A 21,117-nucleotide genomic window follows, 5' to 3' on the forward strand; every position below is an offset into this window, starting at 1 on the left:
TGTTCCTTTTATTTTTTTGAGCAGTGTATATATATAGAGGGAGAGACTTGGACATAGACATGAAGTATTCAGAGAACTGCTAAGTGCCACAGATAGAGAATGAGTTATTTTCTGTCATGCCTAGAGTGCATGACAATGCTGTTTGTAAAGAAAAGGGCAGATGTAAAGCTTGTTGAGAAACTTTAAGACCACGGGGTATTCATATTGTATGTTTTTTCCATTCCTCTTCATTCTTAGCCCTCTCTCTATGGTCTGTAATTATTGAGCTGCATACTTGACTGCAGTCAGAGCTCCCTGGCAGTTGTAATACCTACACAGAGCTATGATGCTTATACCTTCTGTCATTGTTATGGCTCCTTATCATATTACAGTCTCTTTTCTCCCAAGATATCAATAATGCAATTATCCTCTTGGAAACCGAGCAGGCCCCTGAACAGTTCTGCAGACCCACGGTGGTGAATGGATGGGATTAGTGAGTGACTCTGTCGTCTTTGAGTTGTGGGCTACTTCTTTCACCAGCCACCAGTGCTCAGGTTTATACGCTGTGGCTGTATGTATATTTGCTGTTGACAAATCCAATTTCCCCTCGTGCGATTAATTCAATTTAGATCAGATATACTTCATTGTATGTTATTCACAGAAATGTGCTTTGCGTACAGAAAAGTTAAGATTATTAATTTCAGTTCAGTGATGTGCTCATTCTCGCTCTTGCTCTCTCTCTCTCCCCCTCTCTCTCTCTCCAGAGTGCCACTGAAAGTGGAGCAGGCAAACAACGCACGGGACGCCCTGGCCAAGGCTGTGTACAGCCGGCTGTTTGACCACGTGGTCACCAGGGTCAACCAGTGCTTCCCCTTCCACTCTTCTGCCAACTTCATCGGGGTTCTGGATATCGCAGGCTTCGGTCTGTACCCCTTCTATGTGCCCTATGTACAGTGCTTTCAGAAAGTATTCATACCTCTTGACTTATTCCATATTTTGTTGTGTTACAGCCTGAATTCAACATTTATAAAAAAGAAGAAAAAAAAGAAAATGTAAATACATCTCACCCATCTACACTTAATACCCCATAATTGCGAAGTTTGTTTTTAGAAATTGTTGCAAATGTGTTTAAAAAAGGTTTTCAGAAATATCTGATTTACGTAAGTATTCACACCCCTGAGTCAATACTTTGTTGAAGCACCTTTGCCAACGATTACAGCTGCAAGTCTTTCTGGGTAAGTCTCTAAGAGCTTTCCACACTTAGATTGTGTAACATTTTTATTTTCAAAATTCTTCAAGCTCTGTCAAATTGGTTGTTGATCATTGCTAGACAACTATTTTCAGGTTTTGCCATAGATTTTCAAGCAGATTTAAGTCAAAACTGTAACTCTGGAAAATTCAGTATTTTTGGTAAGCAACTCCAGTGTAGATTTGGCCTTGTTATTGTTCTGCTGAAAGGGGAATTAATCTGTTGGAAAGTAGTGAACCAGGTTTTCCTCAAGGATTCCGTTTATTTTTCATCCTGAAAAACTCCTCAGTCTTTAATGATTACAAGCAGCCCTGAACGATTACAAGCATACCCATAACATGATGCAGCCACCACTATGCTTGAAAATATTCAGAGTGGTACTCTGTAATATGTTGAGTTGGATTTGCCCCAATTTGTATTCAGGACAGAAAGTGAATTGCTTTGGCACATAAGTTTTAGCAGTATTACTTTAGTGCCTTAATGCAAATAGGATGCATGTTTTGGAATATTTGTTTTCTGTACATGCTTCCATCTTTCTATTCTGTCAATTAGGTTAGTATTGTGGAGCAACTACAATGTTATTGATCCATCCTCAGTTTTCTCCTATCACAGACATTAAACTGTGTAACTGCTTTAAAGTCACCATTGGCCTCATGGTGAAGTCCCTGAGCTGTATCTTTCCTCTCCGGCAGGTTAGGAAGAACACCTGTATCTTTGTATTGACTGGGTGTATTGATACACCATCCAAAGTGTAATGAACAACTTCACCATGCTCAAAGGGATATTCAGCTTTTTCGTCAGCTTTTTTTTTTACCCATCTACCAATAGTTGCCCTTCTTTGCAAGGCATTGGAAAACCTACCTGGTCTTTGTAGTTGAATCTGTGTTTTGACATTTTTTGCTCATCTGAGGGACACTACAGATAATTGTATGTGTGGGGTACAGAGATGAGGCATTCATTCAAAACGAGCTGCAAAAAACACTCAAACTGGACCGTTTTATCTCCATCTCTTCATTCAAAGACTCAATCATGGACACTCTTACTGACAGTTGTGGCTGCTTTGCGAGATGTATTGTCTCTACCTTCTTGTCCTTTGTGCTGTTGTCTGTGCCCTATAATGTTTGTACCGTGTTTTGTGCTGCTGACATGTTGTGCTGCTACCATGCATGCTGTGTTTTCATGTGTTGCTGCCATGCTATGTTATTCTCTTAGGTCCATGCAACGTATTATGTGACTTGTAACACATATTATAGCTTGCCATAACAAAGGGGTTGAATACTTATTGACTTAGGAAATTTCAGCTTTTCATTTAAAAAAAGAAACAATTCCACTTTGACATTATGGGGGTATTGTGTGTAGGCCAGTGACACAACATCTCAATTCAATCAATTTTAAATTCAGGCTGTAACACATGTGGAAAAAGTCAAGGGGTGTGAATACTTTCTGAAGGCACTGGGCATATGTGTTCTATGGATGTGATGCACGATGCCATATGATATGATAGTAGTAGCACACTTTATTATCCCTCAGGGGGGAAATGGTTTTACAGCCTAATTGTCCATAAAACAACTTCAACAACAACAGACATTTCCCCACGAGACAACATTATACAGAACATAACATGAACCACACATTGCATATAATTGCAAGAGTCCATTAGTCAGAGACAGTGGTGGTTTACGGCTAAAGTGCTTGGTTTTTTTAATGTGTTTTCGTTTCCTGATGTCTCTCTTCCAGAGTACTTTGAGCACAACAGCTTTGAGCAGTTCTGCATCAACTACTGTAATGAGAAGCTGCAGCAGTTCTTCAACGAGCGCATTCTGAAAGAAGTGAGTGCTTCTTCCAAAGTCTGTGTGTGTTCACCCCAATGTCCCTGCCTCCTTAACTGACATACCAGTTGTCCAACCAGGGCTCAACTTCAAGTTGTCTTTCTGCGATTCCTAGCATCTCCTCGCCTCCCTATTTGAAGGGAATGTCCATGGGTCCCTCCCATCAGACCTTGTTCAATGCGTTTTGAGAAGTAGGCGAGAAGAGAGGATGCAAGAAATCGAGAAAAGATTAACTGAGAATGAGCCCAGGTGTTTGCAACAAGCAGAAGGAAACCTTGACATTTGGATTCAGTTATATTTGTCAGAGATGATGTTGCAAAATTGGTTTTCCAGAAATCCTCTTTGGATGATTCTGGATTTCCTGCTTATTCATTCCTGATTTCAGGAATCCTCCAACCGGGATTTGGGGAAACCAGGGAATTTATTGAACATTCCCGTAACTTTGCAACCCTAGTCAGAGACCTTGGTAAAGTAATGTGTTATTGCATAATAGATAGAAAGGCAACTCTTGACGGATTTATTTGAATACATTGGAGTCTTTGGCCTCATTATAGTAGAGAACTATCTTGTATAATAAACCATATTCAATTATATTCTGAATGTCGTTCCTGAAGGTCATTATAAATGTTTGTTTTTGGAACGGTTCTGTTTCAAATTCTAGGAACAAGAGCTGTATCAGAAGGAGGGCCTTGGAGTGAACGAGGTCCGGTATGTCGACAATCAGGACTGCATAGGTTTGTCTAATCTTAATACCATTTCATGCACATCATTTCAGAGGGTTAGCCTACGTACAGTATCCTCCACCTAGTTTCCAGTGTTTTCCCCCTGTTTTATCAATGTGTTGCCATTCCATGTTCTTCTGACTAGAGATCTGTCTCCGCGTGGGATGCTGAAACAGCTTTTTTGTCTGAGAGAAGTTAAACTCTTGAGCGCTGACCCAGAGCCTTGACCCCGAGTTATATTACATGGTCAACTGAAAGAAAACCTGTTGATGGGAGGTACAGTGCCTTGCGAAAGTATTCGGCCCCCTTGAACTTTGCGACCTTTTGCCACCTTTCAGGCTTCAAACATAAAGATATAAAACTGTATTTTTTTGTGGAGAATCAACAACAAGTGGGACACAATCATGAAGTGGAACGACATTTATTGGATATTTCAAACTTTTTTAACAATTCAAAAACTGAAAAATTGGGCGTGCAAAATTATTCAGCCCCTTTACTTTCAGTGCAGCAAACTCTCTCCAGAAGTTCAGTGAGGATCTCTGAATGATCCATGTTGACCTAAATGACTAATGATGATAAATACAATCCACCTGTGTGTAATCAAGTCTCCGTATAAATGCACCTGCACTGTGATAGTCTCAGAGGTCCGTTAAAAGCGCAGAGAGCATCATGAAGAACAAGGAACACACCAGGCAGGTCCAAAATACTGTTGTGAAGAAGTTTAAAGCCGGATTTGGATACAAAAATATTTCCCAAGCTTTAAACATCCCAAGGAGCACTGTGCAAGCGATAATATTGAAATGGAAGGAGTATCAGACCACTGCAAATCTACCAAGACCTGGCCGTCCCTCTAAACTTTCAGCTCATACAAGGAGAAGACTGATCAGAGATGCAGCCAAGAGGCCCATGATCACTCTGGATGAACTGCAGAGATCTACAGCTGAGGTGGGAGACTCTGTCCATAGGACAACAATCAGTCGTATATTGCACAAATCTGGCCTTTATGGAAGAGTGGCAAGAAGAAAGCCATTTCTTAAAGATATCCATAAAAAGTGTCGTTTAAAGTTTGCCACAAGCCACCTGGGAGATACACCAAACATGTGGAAGAAGGTGCTCTGGTCAGATGAAACCAAAATTGAACTTTTTGGCAACAATGCAAATGTTATGTTTGGCGTAAAAGCAACACCCTGAACACACCATCCCCACTGTCAAACATGGTGGTGGCAGCATCATGGTTTGGGCCTGCTTTTCTTCAGCAGGGACAGGGAAGATGGTTAAAATTGATGGGAAGATGGATGGAGCCAAATACAGGACCATTCTGGAAGAAAACCTGATGGAGTCTGCAAAAGACCTGAGACTGGGACGGAGATTTGTCTTCCAACAAGACAATGATCCAAAACATAAAGCAAAATCTACAATGGAATGGTTCAAAAATAAACATATCCAGGTGTTAGAATGGCCAAGTCAAAGTCCAGACCTGAATCCAATCGAGAATCTGTGGAAAGAACTGAAAACTGCTGTTCACAAATGCTCTCCATCCAACCTCACTGAGCTCGAGCTGTTTTGCAAGGAGGAATGGGAAAAAATGTCAGTCTCTCGATGTGCAAAACTGATAGAGACATACCCCAAGCGACTTACAGCTGTAATCGCAGCAAAAGGTGCCGCTACAAAGTATTAACTTAAGGGGGCTGAATAATTTTGCACGCCCAATTTTTCAGTTTTTGATTTGTTAAAAAAGTTTGAAATATCCAATAAATGTCGTTCCACTTCATGATTGTGTCCCACTTGTTGTTGATTCTTCACAAAAAAATACAGTTTTATATCTTTATGTTTGAAGCCTGAAATGTGGCAAAAGGTCGCAAAGTTCAAGGGGGCCGAATACTTTCGCAAGGCACTGTAGATGTATTATGTTGCAAAGCACACCCAAACTTACTTTCTCCTCTGTTTGAGATATGGGTGTTGTATGGTGGCAGGATGCCAGAGAGAGGAATGGATGTGACGGGGAGAATGGGGCCTGGCTCGGCGGAATGGGGCCTGGCTCGGCGGAATGGGGTCTCTTCCTCCCCCAAAATGACTGTGCATTGCTGTGTATGAGAGATTATATATCCTCCTGGATTGGCAGAGGAAAAAAGTCTAAGGGACGGTCTATTGTAATCATACTGGTCGCCTTTGGCTTTGTGGCGCGAAATCCCAAGAATATGCAGCTTTTAGCTTGTATGTGTCAAACACATTCTGTTTGAGCAACCTGTTGTTTAAACCAAGACACATAAGAGGAAATAGGCAGTGAGAAGCTCCATTCTAGGGTTTCTTCTGGACCACTTTGGTGTGGCAGTGGGCGTGGTCAAGGGCGCGGTCGCAGATGGAAAATCTTAGAGGCCGTCCTATTGGCCGCTGTTGGAGAATGTTTCCATTTAAAGCTAACTTCCTGCAATTCTACACATTTAGTCATGGGTTGGAGGTATTTTTTGAGCAGTTTTAAAGCTAATTTCCTGAAATTCTATACATCTTGCCATGGCTTATGCTATCTGAGTGACTCATACATTATATCAGAATCAAAGGGGACAAAAATACCTCTGAATGCATCATTGATTTAGGTGATTGTTCGTTCTTTAACCTGTCTGGCACCAGTGGGATGGGACGGTAGCGTCCCACCTGACCAACATCCAGTGGCACTGCAGGACGCCAAATTCAAACAACAGAAATCTCATAATTAATATTCCTCCAACACAAGTATTATTCACCATTTTAAAGATGCACTTCTTGTTAATCCAGCCACAGTGTCTGATTCCAAAAAGGCTTTGCAGCAAAAGAACACCATGCGATTATGTTAGGTCAGCGCCTAGCCACAGAGAACCATACAGCCATTTTCCAACCAAGGAGAGGTGTCACAAAATACAAAAATAGCGTTAACATTAATCACTAACCTTTGATGATGTTCACCGGATGGCACTCCCAGGACTCCATGTTAGACAATAAATGTGTGTTTTATTCAATAAAGTTCATCTTTATGTCCAAAAACCTCATTTGAAATTGGCGCGTTATGTTCAAAAATAAATACATTGTCTCAAACAAACATCCGGTGAAAGTGCAGAGAGCCACATCAAATTACAGAAATACTCATCATAAACATTGATCTAAGATACAAGTGTTATACATACGATTAAAGATAAACTTCTCCTTAATGCAACCGCTGTGTCAGATTTCAAAAAGGCTTTACGACAAAAGCACACCATGCGATTATGTTAGGTCAGCACCTAGCCACAGAAAACCATACATCCATTTTCCAACCAAGGAGAGGTGTCACAAAAGTCAGAAATAGCATTAAAATGAATCACTTACCTTTGATGATCTTCATCTGATGGCACTCCCAGGTCTCCAATAAATGTCCGTTCCAATAAATGTTTGTTTTGTTCGATAAAGTTCATCTTTATGTCCAAATACATCTTTATGTCCAAATAGTCCGGGCACAAAAAAGTTCCATTACAGTTTGTAGAAACATGTCAAACTATGTATAGAATCAATCTTTAAGATGTTTTTATCATAAATCTTCAATAATATTCCAACCAGAAAATTCCTTTGGCTTTAGAAATGAAAGGGAATGGAACTCGCACTCACGGCCGTGCGCGTGACTAAACGCAAGGCTTTCAGCCAGACCACTGGTTCAAACAGCTCTTATTCGCTCCCCTTTCACAATAGAAGGCTGAAACAAGGTTCTAAAGACTGTTGACATCTAGTGGAAGCCTTAGGAAGTGCAATCCGACCCCATTTCCACTGTATATTGGCTATGCAATCACTTGAAAATCTACAAATATTTTTCCATCCCAATTTCTTTTTTTTTACTGACTTTTCTATGCATAAAACACCTGCTCTCTCTCTCTCTCTCTCTCTCTCTCTCTCTCTCTCTCTCGACTAACCTATGGAAAGAGTGAGTCACTGCAGCTCTAACTATGGATGTGTCATTCAGTCACATCTTAATGAGCCGTTGTTCTCTCGTGCAAAGTGGTCTGTGTAGGTCAAGGTCAGACTATTCTGAACTGAAACATTTTCATTATTTTATTACACCTTAAATTGGTTTTTGACAGGTACACCACCCTTCCCTAGCGTAATTGGATATCTTACACCGTCAGTGGCCCTGGACTATATAAAGACTAAACCCCTAATGAAATACGTGAAGCAACAGGCTAGGATAGCTCTAAGGCTACACTGACTTATTGGATACAGTCATTTTGGGATCTCTTGACCCCTGACTCCTGACCGCTGTGTCTGTCTACAGACCTCGTGGAGGCCAAGCTGGTGGGCATCCTGGACATCCTGGATGAAGAGAACCGTCTACCTCAGCCCAGTGACCAGCACTTTGCAGAGACCATACACAACAAACACAAGAACCACTTCCGACTGACCGTGAGTTTAACCAGGATTCATGTCCTTTCTCTGTGTACTTATAGGTTGTGTGTGTTTTATCGTCCGTAATGTCAGTCGTGGGTTTGTTAAGCCATTGGAATAAGTCTTGTCTCTGTGGTTGTATTTTGTTCACTTATTTAAAATGGATAGCGTGAAATGTGTTCCTCAGGTGCCCCGGAAATCAAAGCTGCAAGTTCACAGGAATGTGAGGGATGACGAGGGATTCATCGTCAGACACTTTGCAGGAGCGGTGTGCTATGAGACGGTACATTTATGTTCACAAAATGACACCGCAGGATGTCTGAAGGCTAGAAAACATCAACATTACACCTTTTTATATGATCAGACTTCGGTCTGTTTAAGTAATCCCCTATGTCCTTGTGGTAGGCCTATACTGCATCATCTTCAACCAAACATTCTCCTCCTCTTTGAAACCTGCACAAAACCCAGCATGTGGAATTCACTTTTTTTTATCACAAGTGCCCCACTTATCTTCCAACCAGAGTAGAATTTTTCTGAACTGGGTGTGCTTCTGCATCTTCAAGGTTCTACATTTTCTCTGAATTGCAGACCAAGTTTGTGGAGAAGAACAATGATGCACTGCACATGTCCCTGGAGTGCCTAGTGAGTGAGTCTAAGGACCGGTTTATCCGGGAGCTCTTTGAGAACTCCAACAACACCAAGGACTCGAAACAGAAGGCCGGCAAGCTCAGCTTCATCAGCGTCGGCAACAAATTCAAGGTGAGGACGAATTTTAATCTACTGCCTTTTACTTCCACACTTTATTAATGTGCTGCTCAACATGGTAGGTATCCCAAATGGGACACTATTACCTAGTGTGCTACTTTTGACCAGGACCCATAGGGCATAGGGTGCCATTGATGCAGCCATGGAATACTGAGGGGGAATGGGTATAAATGTCCATTTTAAAGGTCCATTCTAGATGTTTTTATCTAAACATCAAATCATTTCTGGGTAACAATTAAAGTACCTTACTGTGATGGGTTTTCAATTAAAATGGTCCAAAATATATATTTTTTAATCTAAAAGCAAAGGGCAATTTCTCAATAAATAATTTTGCTATGACTGTCTGGGTGTGGTCTGAGTGAGGAGTGTAAAACTAGCTGTTATTGGCATAGAGGTTTTTCTTATTGGTCTATTTACTAGTTTACCACCTGGTTATGTCACCAGGCTGGCCAAAACCCACCAAAACAGGCAAATATTTCAGGCTGTCTTTTCAAACAGCACTTACATTAAAAGGGTATTATCATAATTTTCACAATTTACAGTATTATTACAACCTCATATATATATATATATATATATATATATATATATATATATATATATATATATATATATATATATATATATATATATATATATATACTGTTTATGAAACATAAGAAAATCAAGTTTTTGACTGCACTGGGCCTTTAACAGCCATAGCAGGTGTGTTCATGTTTGTTACTTTTATCTTGTATTTTATATGCAAAACAGTAGCATCAAGGCTATTTTGTTACTTTATAGTCATAACTGTGATTACGTTCTTACTCTATACTGTGATCCTGTAAAATGTGTTAAGATGCTGTGTCTGTTGTAAGTGAAATCAGAGGAGCGTTAGGGGGTTCAATATTCATTCATGTTAATAAGCAGTTATTGTAAGCTATCATTGGTACTGCTAGACACAGTGGAGAAGAAGGAAAGTAGGAGTACAATAGTTACAAAAAGTTACATACATACAATTCTAGAGGATTTGAATGCAGCTTATTTTTCAGGGTTGCATAATGTGTTTTGATTTAATCTTCCTCTGGTTTAGTTTCCAGAGTTCATTTTGTTTCTACATTCTGTTAATGTGTTCTTCCTCATCTCTCTCCTTCCCACTGTTCCTCCTTCCATTCTGTCTCTCCATCCTTTCCCTACCCCCCATCACGTCTTGGTTTCTCAAATGACTGCCTCGCCTGGTTCACCAACTACTTCTCAGACAGAGTTCTAATGTGTCAAATCGGAGGGCCTGTTGTCCGGACCTCTGGCAGTCTCTACGGGGGTGCCACAGGTTTCAGTTCTCGGGCCGACTCTTTTCTCTGTATACATCAATGATGTCGCTCATGCTGCTGGTGATTCTCTGATCCACCTCTATGCAGACAACACCATTCTGTATACTGCTAGCCCTTCTTTGGACACTATGTTAACTAACCTCGAGACGAGCTTCAATGCCATACAACTCTCCTTCCGTGGCCTCCAACTGCTCTTAAATGCAAGTAAAACTAAATGCATGCTCTTCAACCGATCGCTGCTCGCACCTGCCCGCCCGTCCAGCATCAATACTCTGGACGGTTCTGACTTAGATTATGTGGACAACTACAAATACCTAGGTGTCTGGTTAGACTGTAAACTCTCCTTCCACACTCACATTAAGCATCTCCAATCCAAAATTAAATCTAGATTCAGCTTCCTATTTCGCAACACTCATGCTGCCAAACATACCCTCGTAGAACTGACTATCCTGCCGATCTTTGACTTCGGCGATGTAATTTACAAAATAGCCTCCAACACTCTACTCAGCAAATTGGATGCAGTCTATCACAGTGCCATCCGTTTTGTCACCAAAGCCCCATATGCGACCACTGCGACCTGTTTGCTCTCGTTGGCTGGCCCTCGCTTCATATTCATCTCCAAACCCACTGGCTCCAGGTCATCTATAAGTCTTTGCTAGGTGAAGCCCTGCCTTATCTCAGCTCACTGGTCACCATAGCAGCACCCACCCGTAGCACGTGCTCCAGCAGGTATATTTCACTGGTCACCCCCAAAGCCAATTCCTCCTTTGGCTGCCTTTCCTTCCAGTTCTCTCCTGCCAACGAATTGCAAAAATCGCTGAAGAGGGAGACTCATATCTCCCTCACTAACTTTAAGCACCAGTTGTCAGAGCAGCTCACAGATCACTGCACCTGTACATAGCCCATCTGTAAATAGCCCATCCAACTACCTCATCCCCATACTGTTATTATTTGTTTTTGTTGCTCCTTTGCACCCCAGTATCTCTACTTGCAAATTCATCTTCTGCACATCTATCACTCGTGTTTTAATGGCTAAATTGTAATTATTTCGCCACTATGGAATTATTTATTGCCTTTCCTCCCTTATCTTACCTTATTTGCACACACTGTACATAGACGTTTTCTCTATTGTGTTATTGACTGGATGTTTGTTTATACCATGTGTAACTCTGTTGTTGTTTGTGTCGCACTGCTTTGCTTTATCTTGGCCAGGTCGCAGTTGTAAATGAGAACTTGTTCTCAACTAGCCTACCTGGTTAAATAAGGGGAAATAAAAAATAAATAAAATCATAGCTGTGATTTAAAGTCCAAAAGGTGTGTAGAGAGAGGGAGAAATACAGACAGAAAAAGTAGATACATATAGCGGTTCAAATCAGAATCAGTCAGGGGAGTAAGGTAACTTGTCCTGTTCCGTTGTGTGCTATGAATCCCACAATGCATCAGTGAATAATGCAGGCAACACCCTGCTGTTCTCCAGCTAACTGCCTCCAGTCACCCCCTTCCCTGTCCCCTACCTCCCCAGTCCTGGTTCTGTGCTGTCTCCCTGTTAATCGCCGTTTGTTTCCTGCATCACTGCAACACTTGCTAATGACATCTTGATGTCGGCAGCTTCCAATTCCAATCAATTGAGATGTTATTCATATCATTATCAGGAGTGTAGTATGAAGAGTTTGCAATGTTGTGTAGTTTGCAGTGAGATACCATAGCATATAGGATCATAGAAATGTTCAATGACAGGATCAATGTCCACTGAGCAATTGTCCCTACAATCCCATTATCTTCTTATGATTCCATAATAAAATTATTACGATTCTTATTGACCAGTGTACATGCCAGTTGGCAGTTGCACCGAACAGGACTGCCTGCCAGGCAGCTACTGTACATTATAAGCAGCTACTGATAATAAGGTAGTTACTGTAGAAAGTGATATGCTGTAGATCATAAGGCTTAGAGCTTGACTAAGGCCTAATCAGTGATTCAGCGTTTTGTACCTGTCTGTTCTCAGAGTTACAAGGTGAGATAGAGAGCGTTATCAGCTGTTTATTTGAGATATCCTGCTGGGTTTATAAATATGAATGTCCCAGGGGTGGTCCCTAGAGCAGTCTGTCTGTTAAACACATCTCTCTGCAGATTAAGGTTGCAAAATGACGGTAACTTCCCAGATTTTCCAGAAATCCCGGTATGGACAATTCCTGGACTTATTAGGGAATTCCAACTGGGATTTCTGGAAAACCGGGACATTTTGGGAAGGTTCCAGGGGTTTTGCAACCAGAGCTCTAGATCAGTGACAGGGGGGCCAACAAGCGGTTATCTGTCTGTCATCTCAGTTAGTTGGCTACCATGCATCCATCTGTCTGTCATCTCAGTGTCCAGTTAGTTGGCTAACATGCATCCATCCATCTGTCTGTCATCTGTGTCCAGTTAGTTGGCTACCATGCATCCATCTTTCTGTCATCTCACAGTGTCCAGTTAGTTAGCTACCATGCATCCATCTGTCTGTCATCTCACAGTGTCCAGTTAGTTGGCTACCATGCATCCATCTGTCTGTCATCACAGTATCCAGTTAGTTAGCTACCACGCATCCATCTGTCTGTCATCTCAGTGTCCAGTTAGTTGGCTACCATGCATCCATCTTTCTGTCATCTCAGTGTCCAGTTAGTTGGCTACCATGCATCCATCTGTCTGTCATCTCAGTGTCAAGTTAGTTGGCTACCATGCATCCATCTGTCTGTCATCTCAGTGTCCAGTTAGTTGGCTACCATGCATCCATCTGTATGTCCCTCAGTTCCTGTAGTCCTATCAGTGTTGTATTTAGGCCTGTTTGCATGATACATTAAAACAAAATGTCTTTGTCTTTCGTTTCAATGCGCTTTAACCATGAATGTGTGTCTGTCGCGGCTGTACTGTTGCTTAAGTAGCTGTTGTTTTGAGTGTTGGACAGGAGCGCTGGAGGCAGAGAGGGAGCAAGTACCCTTTAATAAGCATGTGTTCATGCTGTGTTGGACCAGACAGGTCTGTGGAGTTGGTCTGTATCACTGAACAAAGGTTTTCTTTTACCTCAACAGACCCAGCTGAACATTCTACTGGAGAAGCTTCGCAGCACGGTTAGTATTTACTACAGTGCTCAACAATTTACTACTTTACCCCACACATAGGGCATCTAACTTGAACTGAGATCAGTTGTCATATAATATACACTCGCCTCGCCATTTATTTTGATAGTTAGGATAACGTGTGTACATGTGACTCTATGCTCCAGCATTATGGATCTGAGATTAAATGTTTTATATGTTGCATCAGTACAGAATGTCACCTTTTATTTGAGGGTATTTTCACACATTCACACATCTGCTTTATTGTTTAGAAATTAAAGCATTTTATGTATGTAGTCACACCATTTGAATAAGTTTTCACTTCACTTATATTGTATTAAAGTAGTCAAAAGTTTAGTATTTGGTCTCATATTCCTAGCACGCAATGACTACATCAAGCTTGTGACTACAAACTTGTTTGAACAATTTGTAGTTTGTTTTGGTTGTGTTTTAGATTGTTTTGCCCAATAAATTGTAAACTGCCCTGAGATTGGAAACTGTTTTGGTAAAAACATAGATTCAACGGCTGTGAAGATGGGGAGAGGTCTGTCCGTAATAAAGAGATGCTCTGATTTCTCACTCCACAAAGCAAGTCCTGCAGGCTCTAGTTTTATCTTATCTTGATTATTGTCCAGTCATATGGTCAAGTGCTGCAAAGAAAGACCTAGTTAAGCTGCATCTGGCCCAGAACAGAGCGGCACATCTTGCTCTTCATTTTAATCAGAGGGCTAATATTAATACTATTCATGCCAGTCTCTCTTAGCTAAGAGTTGAGGAAAGACGACTGCGTAATTTCTTGTTTTTATAAGAAACATTAACCTGTCTGGGAACCCTCGCCAACAGCCAATGAGATTGCAGGGCGCCAAATACAAATCAACAGAAATCTCATAAATCAAATTTATCAAACATACAAGTATTAAGCACCATTTTAAAGACACCATTCTCGTTAATCCAGCCACGGTGTATGATTTCAAAAATGCTTTACAGCGAAAGCTCCACAAACGTTTATGTTAGATCACCACCAAGTCACAGAAAACCCCAGCCATTTTTCCAGTCAAAGAGAGGAGTCACAAAAAGCACAAATAGAGATAAAATGTATCACTAACCTGTGATGATCTTCATCAGATGACACTCATAGGACTTCATGTTACAGAATACATGTATGTTTTGTTCGATAAAGTGCATATTTATATTTTTAAAAATCTCATTTTACATTGGTGTGTTATGTTCAGTAATGTTTTGCTTCCAAAACATGCAGTGATTTTGCAGAGAGCCACATCAATTTACAGAAATACTAATTATAAATGTTGATGAAAATACAACTGTTATGCATGGAGCTTTAGATATACTTCTCCTTAATTGAATTATTATTATTTTTTTCACCTTTTTTTAACCAGGTAGGCTAGTTGAGAACAAGTTCTCATTTGCAACTGCGACCTGGCCAAGATAAAGCAAAGCAGTGTGAAGCAGATAACAACACAGAGTTACACATGGAGTAAACAATAAACAAGCCCGTAACACAATAAACAAATCAATGACACAGTAGAAAAAAGAAAGTCTATATACAGTGTGTGCAAAAGGCATGAGGAGGTAGGCAATAAATAGGCCATAGGAGCGAAAAGTTAAAATTTAGCAGATTAACACTAGAGTGATAGAGGAGCAGATGATGTGAAAAGTAAAAAAATTAAAACAGTATGGGGATGAGGTAGGTAGATTGGGTGGGCTATTTACAGATGGACAATGTACAGCTGCAGCGATCGGTTAGCTGCTCAGATAGTTGATGTTTAAAGTTGGTGAGGGAAATAACTCTCCAACTTCAGCGATTTTTGTAATTCGTCCAGTCACTGGCAGCAGAGAACTGGAAGGAAAGGCAGCCAAATGAGGTGTTGGCTTTGGGGATGATCAGTGAGATATACCTGCTGGAACGTGTGCTACGGGTGGGTGTTGTTATCGTGACCAGTGAACTGAGATAAGGCGGAGCTTTACCTAGCATAGACTTATAGATGACCTGGAGCCAGTGGGTCTGGCGATGAATATGTAGCGAGGGACAGCCGACTAGAGCATACAGGTCGCAGTGGTGGGTGGTATAAGGTGATTTGGTAACAAAACGGATGGCACTGTGATAGACTGCATCCAGTTTGCTGAGTAGAGTGTTGGAAGCTATTTTGTAGATGACATCGCCGAAGTCGAGGATCGGTAGGATAGTCAGTTTTACTAGGGTATGTTTGGCGGCGTGAGTGAAGGGGGCTTTGTTGCGAAATAGAAAGACGATTCTAGATTTGATTTTTGATTGGAGATGTTTAATATGAGTCTGGAAGGAGAGTTTACAGTCTAAGCAGGCACCTAGGTATTTATAGTTGTCCACATATTCTAGGTCGGAACCGTCCAGGGTGGTGATGCTAGTCGGGCGGGCGGGTGCGGGCAGCGAACATTTGAAAAGCATGCATTTGGTTTTTACTAGCATTTAAGAGCAGTTGGAGGCCACGGATGGCATTTAATGTTGCTTGTTTGGAGGTTAGTTAGCACAGTGTCCAAGGAAGGGCCAGAAGTATACAGAATGGTAGAGGTGGATCAGGGAATCGCCCGCAGCAAGAGCGACATCATTGATGTATACAGAGTAAAGAGTCGGCCCGAGAATTGAACCCTGTGGTACCCCCATAGAGACTGCCAGAGGTCCGGACAACAGGCCCTCCGATTTGACACACTGAACTCTGTCTGTTAAGTAGTTGGTGCACCAGGCGAGGCAGTCATTAGAAAAACCAAGGCGTGATGGAGGTTAGGGAAAGGATGCAGAGACAGAATGGAAGGAGGAACAGTGGGAAGGAGAGAGATGAGGAAGAACACATTATTATTGAGTCTGCCAATAAGAATACGGTGATTGACAGAGTCGAAAGCCTTTGGCCAGGACGGCTGCACAGTACTGTCTTTTATCGATGGCGGTTATGATATCGTTTAGTACCTTGAGCGTGGCTGAGGTGCACCTGTGACCGAAGCCGGATTGCACAGCGGAGAAGTTAGGGTGGGATTCGAAATGGTCAGTGATCTGTTTATTAACTTGGCTTTCAAAGACTTTAGATAGGCAGGGCAGGATGGATATAGGTCTGTAACAGTTTGGGTCTAGGGTGTCACCCCCTTTGAAGAGGGGGATGACCGCGGCAGCTTTCCAAACTTTAGGGATCTTGGACGATACGAAAGCGAGGTTGAACAGGCTGGAAATAGGGGTTGCAACAATGGCGGTGGATAGTTTTAGAAAGAGAGGGTTCAGATTGTCTAGCCCAGCTGATTTGTACGAGTCAAGGTTTTGCAGCTCTTTCAGAGCATCTGCTGTCTGGATTTGGGTGAAGGAGAAGCTGGGGAGGCTTGGGCGAGTATCTGCGGGGTAGGCGGAACTGTTGGCTGAGGTTGGAGTAGCCAGGAGGAAGGCATGGCCAGCCATTGAGAAATGCTTATTGACATTTTCGATTATCATGGATTTATCAGTGGTGACCGTGTTATCTAGCCTCAGTGCAGTGGGCAGCTGGGAGGAGGTGCTCTTGTTCTCCATGGACTTTACAGTGTCCCAAAACTTTTTGGAGTTAGAGCTACAGGATGCAAATTTTTTGTTTGAAAAAGCTAGCCTTTGCTTTTCTGACTGACCGTGTGTATTGGTTCCTGACTTCCCTGAACAGTTGCATATCGTGGGGACTATTCAATGCTATTGCAGTCCGCCACAGGATGTTTTTGTACTGGTTAAGGGCAGGCAGGTCTGGAGTGAACCAAGGGCTATATCTGTTCTTAGTTCTACATTTTTGAACGGGGCATGCTTATCTAAGATGGTGAGGAAATGACCAGGCATCCTCGACTGATGGGATGAGGGCAATATCCTTCCAGGATACCCGGGCCAGGTCGATTAGAAAGGCCTGCTCGCAGAAGTGTTTTAGGGAGCGTTTGACAGTAATGAGGGGTGGTCGTTTGACTGCGGACCCATAGTGGATACAGGCAATGAGGCAGTGATCGCTGACATCCTGATTGAAAACAGCGGAGGTGTATTTGGAGGGCAAGTTGGTCAGGATAATGTCTATGAGGGTGCCCATGTTTACGGATTTAGGGTTGTACATGGTGGGTTCCTTGATGATTTGTGTGAGATTGAGGGCATCTAGCTTAGATTGTAGGACTGCCGGGGTGTTAATCATATCCCAGTTTAGGTCACCTAACAGAACGAACTCTGAAGCTAGATGGGGGGCGATCAATTTAATGCAACCCCTGTGACAGATTTCAAAAAAACTTTACGGAAATAGCATACCATGCAATAATCTGAGTACGGAGCTCAGAGCCCAAACCAGCCAAAATAAATTTCCGCCATGTTGCACAGTCAACATTAGTCAGAAATAGCATTATAAATATTCACTTACCTTTGATGATCTTCATCAGAATGCACTCCCAGGAATCCCAGTTCCACAATAAATGTTTGATTTGTTCTGTAAAGTTATTCATTTATGCCATATACCTCCTTTTGTTAGGGCGTTTGGTAAACAAATCGAAACGCAAGTGCAACTTCCAGCGATAAAGGTCGGACGAAAATTCCAAAAAGTTAGATTACTGGTCGTAGAAACATATCAAACGTTGTATAGAATCAATCTTTAGGATGTTTTTATCATAAATGTTCAATAATGTTCCAACCGGAGAATTCCATTGTCTGTAGAAAAGCCATGGAACGAGAGCTAACTCTCTCGTGACCGCGCGTCACGAGCCTGTGACACTCTGCCAGACCACTGACTCAAAGAGCCCTTATGAGCCCCTCCTTTACAGTAGAAGCCTCAAACAAGTTTCTAAAGACGGTTGACATCTAGTGGAAGCCTTAGGAAGTGCAATTTGACCCCATAGACACTGTGTATTCCATAGGCCAAGCTTTGAAAAACAACAAACCTCAGATTTCCCACTTCCTGGTTGGAATCTTCTCAGGTTTTTGCCTGCCATATGAGTTCTGTTATACTCACAGACATCATTCAAACAGTTTTAGAAACTTCAGAGTGTTTTCTATCTCATGGTAATAATACTATGTATATATTAGCATCTGGGACAGAGCAGGAGGCAGTTCACTCTGGGCATGCTATTCCTCCAAAGTGAAAATGCTGCCCCCTATCCCTAAAAAGTTAAGAACACATTCTTATTTTCAGTGATGGCCTAGGAACGGTGGGTTAACTGCCTCGTTCAGGGGCAGAACGACAGATTTTTACCTTGTCAGCTCGGAGGTTTCAATCTTGCAACCTTACAGTTAACTAGTCCAACGCTCTAACCACCTGATTACATTGCACTCCACGAGGAGGCTGTCTGTTACGCGAATGCAGTAAGCCAAGGTGCTAGCTAGCATTAAACTTATCTTATAACTAACAATCAATCAATCATAATCACTAGTTAACTACACATGGTTGATGATATTACTAGTTTATCTAGCGTGTCGTGCGTTGCATATAATCAATGCGGTGCTTATCGTTGCTGCAATGTGTACCTAACCATAAACATCAATGCCTTTCTTAAAATCAATACACAGAAGTAAATATTTTTAAACCTGCATATTTAGCTAAAAGAAATCCAGGTTAGCAGGCAATATTAACCAGGTGAAATTGTGTCACTTCTCTTGCATTCATTGCACGCAGAGTCAGTGTATATGCAACAGTTTGGGCGCCTAATTTGAATTTTACGTAATTATGACATAACATTGAAGGTTGTGCAATATAACAGGAATATTTAGACTGATGGATGCCACCCGTTAGATAAAATACGTAACGGTTCCGTATTTCACTGAAAGAATAAACGTCTTGTTTTCGAGATGATAGTTTCCGGATTCGACCATATTAATGACCTATGGCTCGTATTTCTATGTGTTATTATGTTATAACTAAGTCTATGATTTGATAGAGTAGTCTGACTTAGCGATGGTAGTTAGCAGCAGGTTCATAAGCATTCATTCAAACAGCACTTTCGTGCGTTTTGCCAGCAGCTTAGCTGTTTATGACTTCGAGACTATCAACTCCCGAGATTAGGCTGGTGTAACCGATGTGAAATGGCTAGCTAGTTAGCGGGATGCGCGCTAATAGCGTTTCAAACGTCACTCGCTCTGAGACTTGGAGTGGTTGTTCCTCTCCCGCGGCTTTTGTGGGAGCGATGGGTAACGCTGCGTCGAGCGTGGCTGCTGTCGATGTGTTCCTGGTTCGAGCCCAGGTAGGAGTGAGGAGAGGGACGGAAGCAAACTGTTACACTGGCAATACTAAAGTGCATATAAGAACATCCAATAGTCAAAGGTTAATGAAATACAAATGGAATAGAGAGAAATAGTCCTATAATTCCTATAATAACTACAACCTAAAACTTCTGACCTGGGAATATTGAAGACTTGTGTTAAAAGGAACCACCAGCTTTCATATGTTCTCATGTTCTGAGCAAGGAACTTTAACGTTAGCTTTCTTACATGGCACATATTGCACTTTTACTTTCTTCTCCAACACTTTGTTTTTGCAATATTTAAACCAAATTGAACATGTTTCATTATTTATTTGAGGCTAAATTGATTTTATTGATGTATTATATTATGTTAAAATAAGTGTTCATTCAGTATTGTTGTAATTGTCATTATTACAAAAAAAAACATTTTTAAATCGGACGATTAATCGGTATCTGCTTTTTTGGTCCTCCAATAATCGGTATCGGCGTTGAAAAATCATAATCGGTCAACCTCTATTTGGCAGGTCATGTTTCGGAGGATGCATGACTCGACCTTTGCCTCTCCCGGACACGTTGGGGAGTTGCAGTGATGAGACAAGATCATAATCACGAAATTGGGGGGGAAAGGGAAAAGAAATAACAAATAATAAAGCAACACTTCACGGCACAACACCTCTCCCCCATGTGACGTGTATATTTATTTTTATTTTATTTTTATTTAACTAGGCAAGTCAGTTGAGAACAAATTCTTATTTACAGTGGCGGCCTACCAAAAGGCCTGCTGCAGGGACGGGGGCCTGGGATTTAAAAAAAATATTTTAAAAATACAATATAAATATAGGACAAAACACACATCACAACAACAGAGACAACACTACATAAAGAAAGACATAAGACCACAACATAGCAAGGCAGCAACACATGACAACACAGCATGGTAGCAACACAACATGGTAGCAGCACAAAACATGGTACAAACATTATTGGGCACAGTCAACAGCACAAAGGTCAAGAAGGTAGAGACAACAATACATCACACAAAGCAGCCACAACTGTCAGTAAGAGTGTCCATAATTGCGTCTTTGAATGAAGAGATTGAGATTAAACTGTCCAGTTTGAGTGTTTGTTGTAGTTCGTTCCAGTCGCTAGCTGCATCGAACTGAAAATAGGAGCAACCCAGGTATGTGTGTGCTTTGGGGACCTTTAACAGAATGTGACTGGCAGAACGGTTGTTTTATATGGAGGATGAGGGCTGCAGTAGATATCTCAAAAGGGGGATTGAGGCCCAAGAGGGTTTTATAAATAAGCATCAACCAGTGGGTCTTGCGATGGGTATACAGAGAAGTATAGAGTGCATCTAGCCGCTTGAGAAAACCCTTACCTGTCGATCTATAAATTATGTTTCCTTAATCTAGCATGGGTAGGGTGGTTATCTGAATCAGGGTTAGTTTAGCAGCTGGGGTGAAAGAGGAGCGATTACGATGGAGTAAACCAAGTCTAGATTTAACTTTAGACTGCAACTTTGAAATGTGCGGAGAGAAGGACAGTGCACCATCAAGCCATACTCCCAAGTACTTTAAACCCTCA

At 41.6% G+C, this 21,117-nt stretch overlaps 1 protein-coding gene across 4 annotated transcripts in view; it reads left to right on the plus strand.

The window, feature by feature from the left end:
* LOC139415029 (unconventional myosin-VI-like) overlaps positions 1 to 21,117 on the plus strand; it is a 144,093-nt gene that overhangs the window by 79,729 nt on the left and 43,247 nt on the right. For all 4 annotated transcript variants that reach the window (XM_071162776.1, XM_071162777.1, XM_071162779.1 and 1 more), the window contains exons 13-19: positions 744 to 901; positions 2,966 to 3,057; positions 3,719 to 3,791; positions 8,053 to 8,180; positions 8,350 to 8,445; positions 8,751 to 8,921; positions 13,303 to 13,341. In XM_071162776.1, coding sequence (XP_071018877.1) covers positions 744 to 901; positions 2,966 to 3,057; positions 3,719 to 3,791; positions 8,053 to 8,180; positions 8,350 to 8,445; positions 8,751 to 8,921; positions 13,303 to 13,341 — 757 coding nt within the window. The remainder of the gene's footprint in view (positions 1 to 743; positions 902 to 2,965; positions 3,058 to 3,718; positions 3,792 to 8,052; positions 8,181 to 8,349; positions 8,446 to 8,750; positions 8,922 to 13,302; positions 13,342 to 21,117) is intronic.

The sequence above is a fragment of the Oncorhynchus clarkii genome, chromosome 8 (assembly GCF_045791955.1).
Source record: "Oncorhynchus clarkii lewisi isolate Uvic-CL-2024 chromosome 8, UVic_Ocla_1.0, whole genome shotgun sequence".
NCBI lineage: Eukaryota > Metazoa > Chordata > Actinopteri > Salmoniformes > Salmonidae > Oncorhynchus > Oncorhynchus clarkii.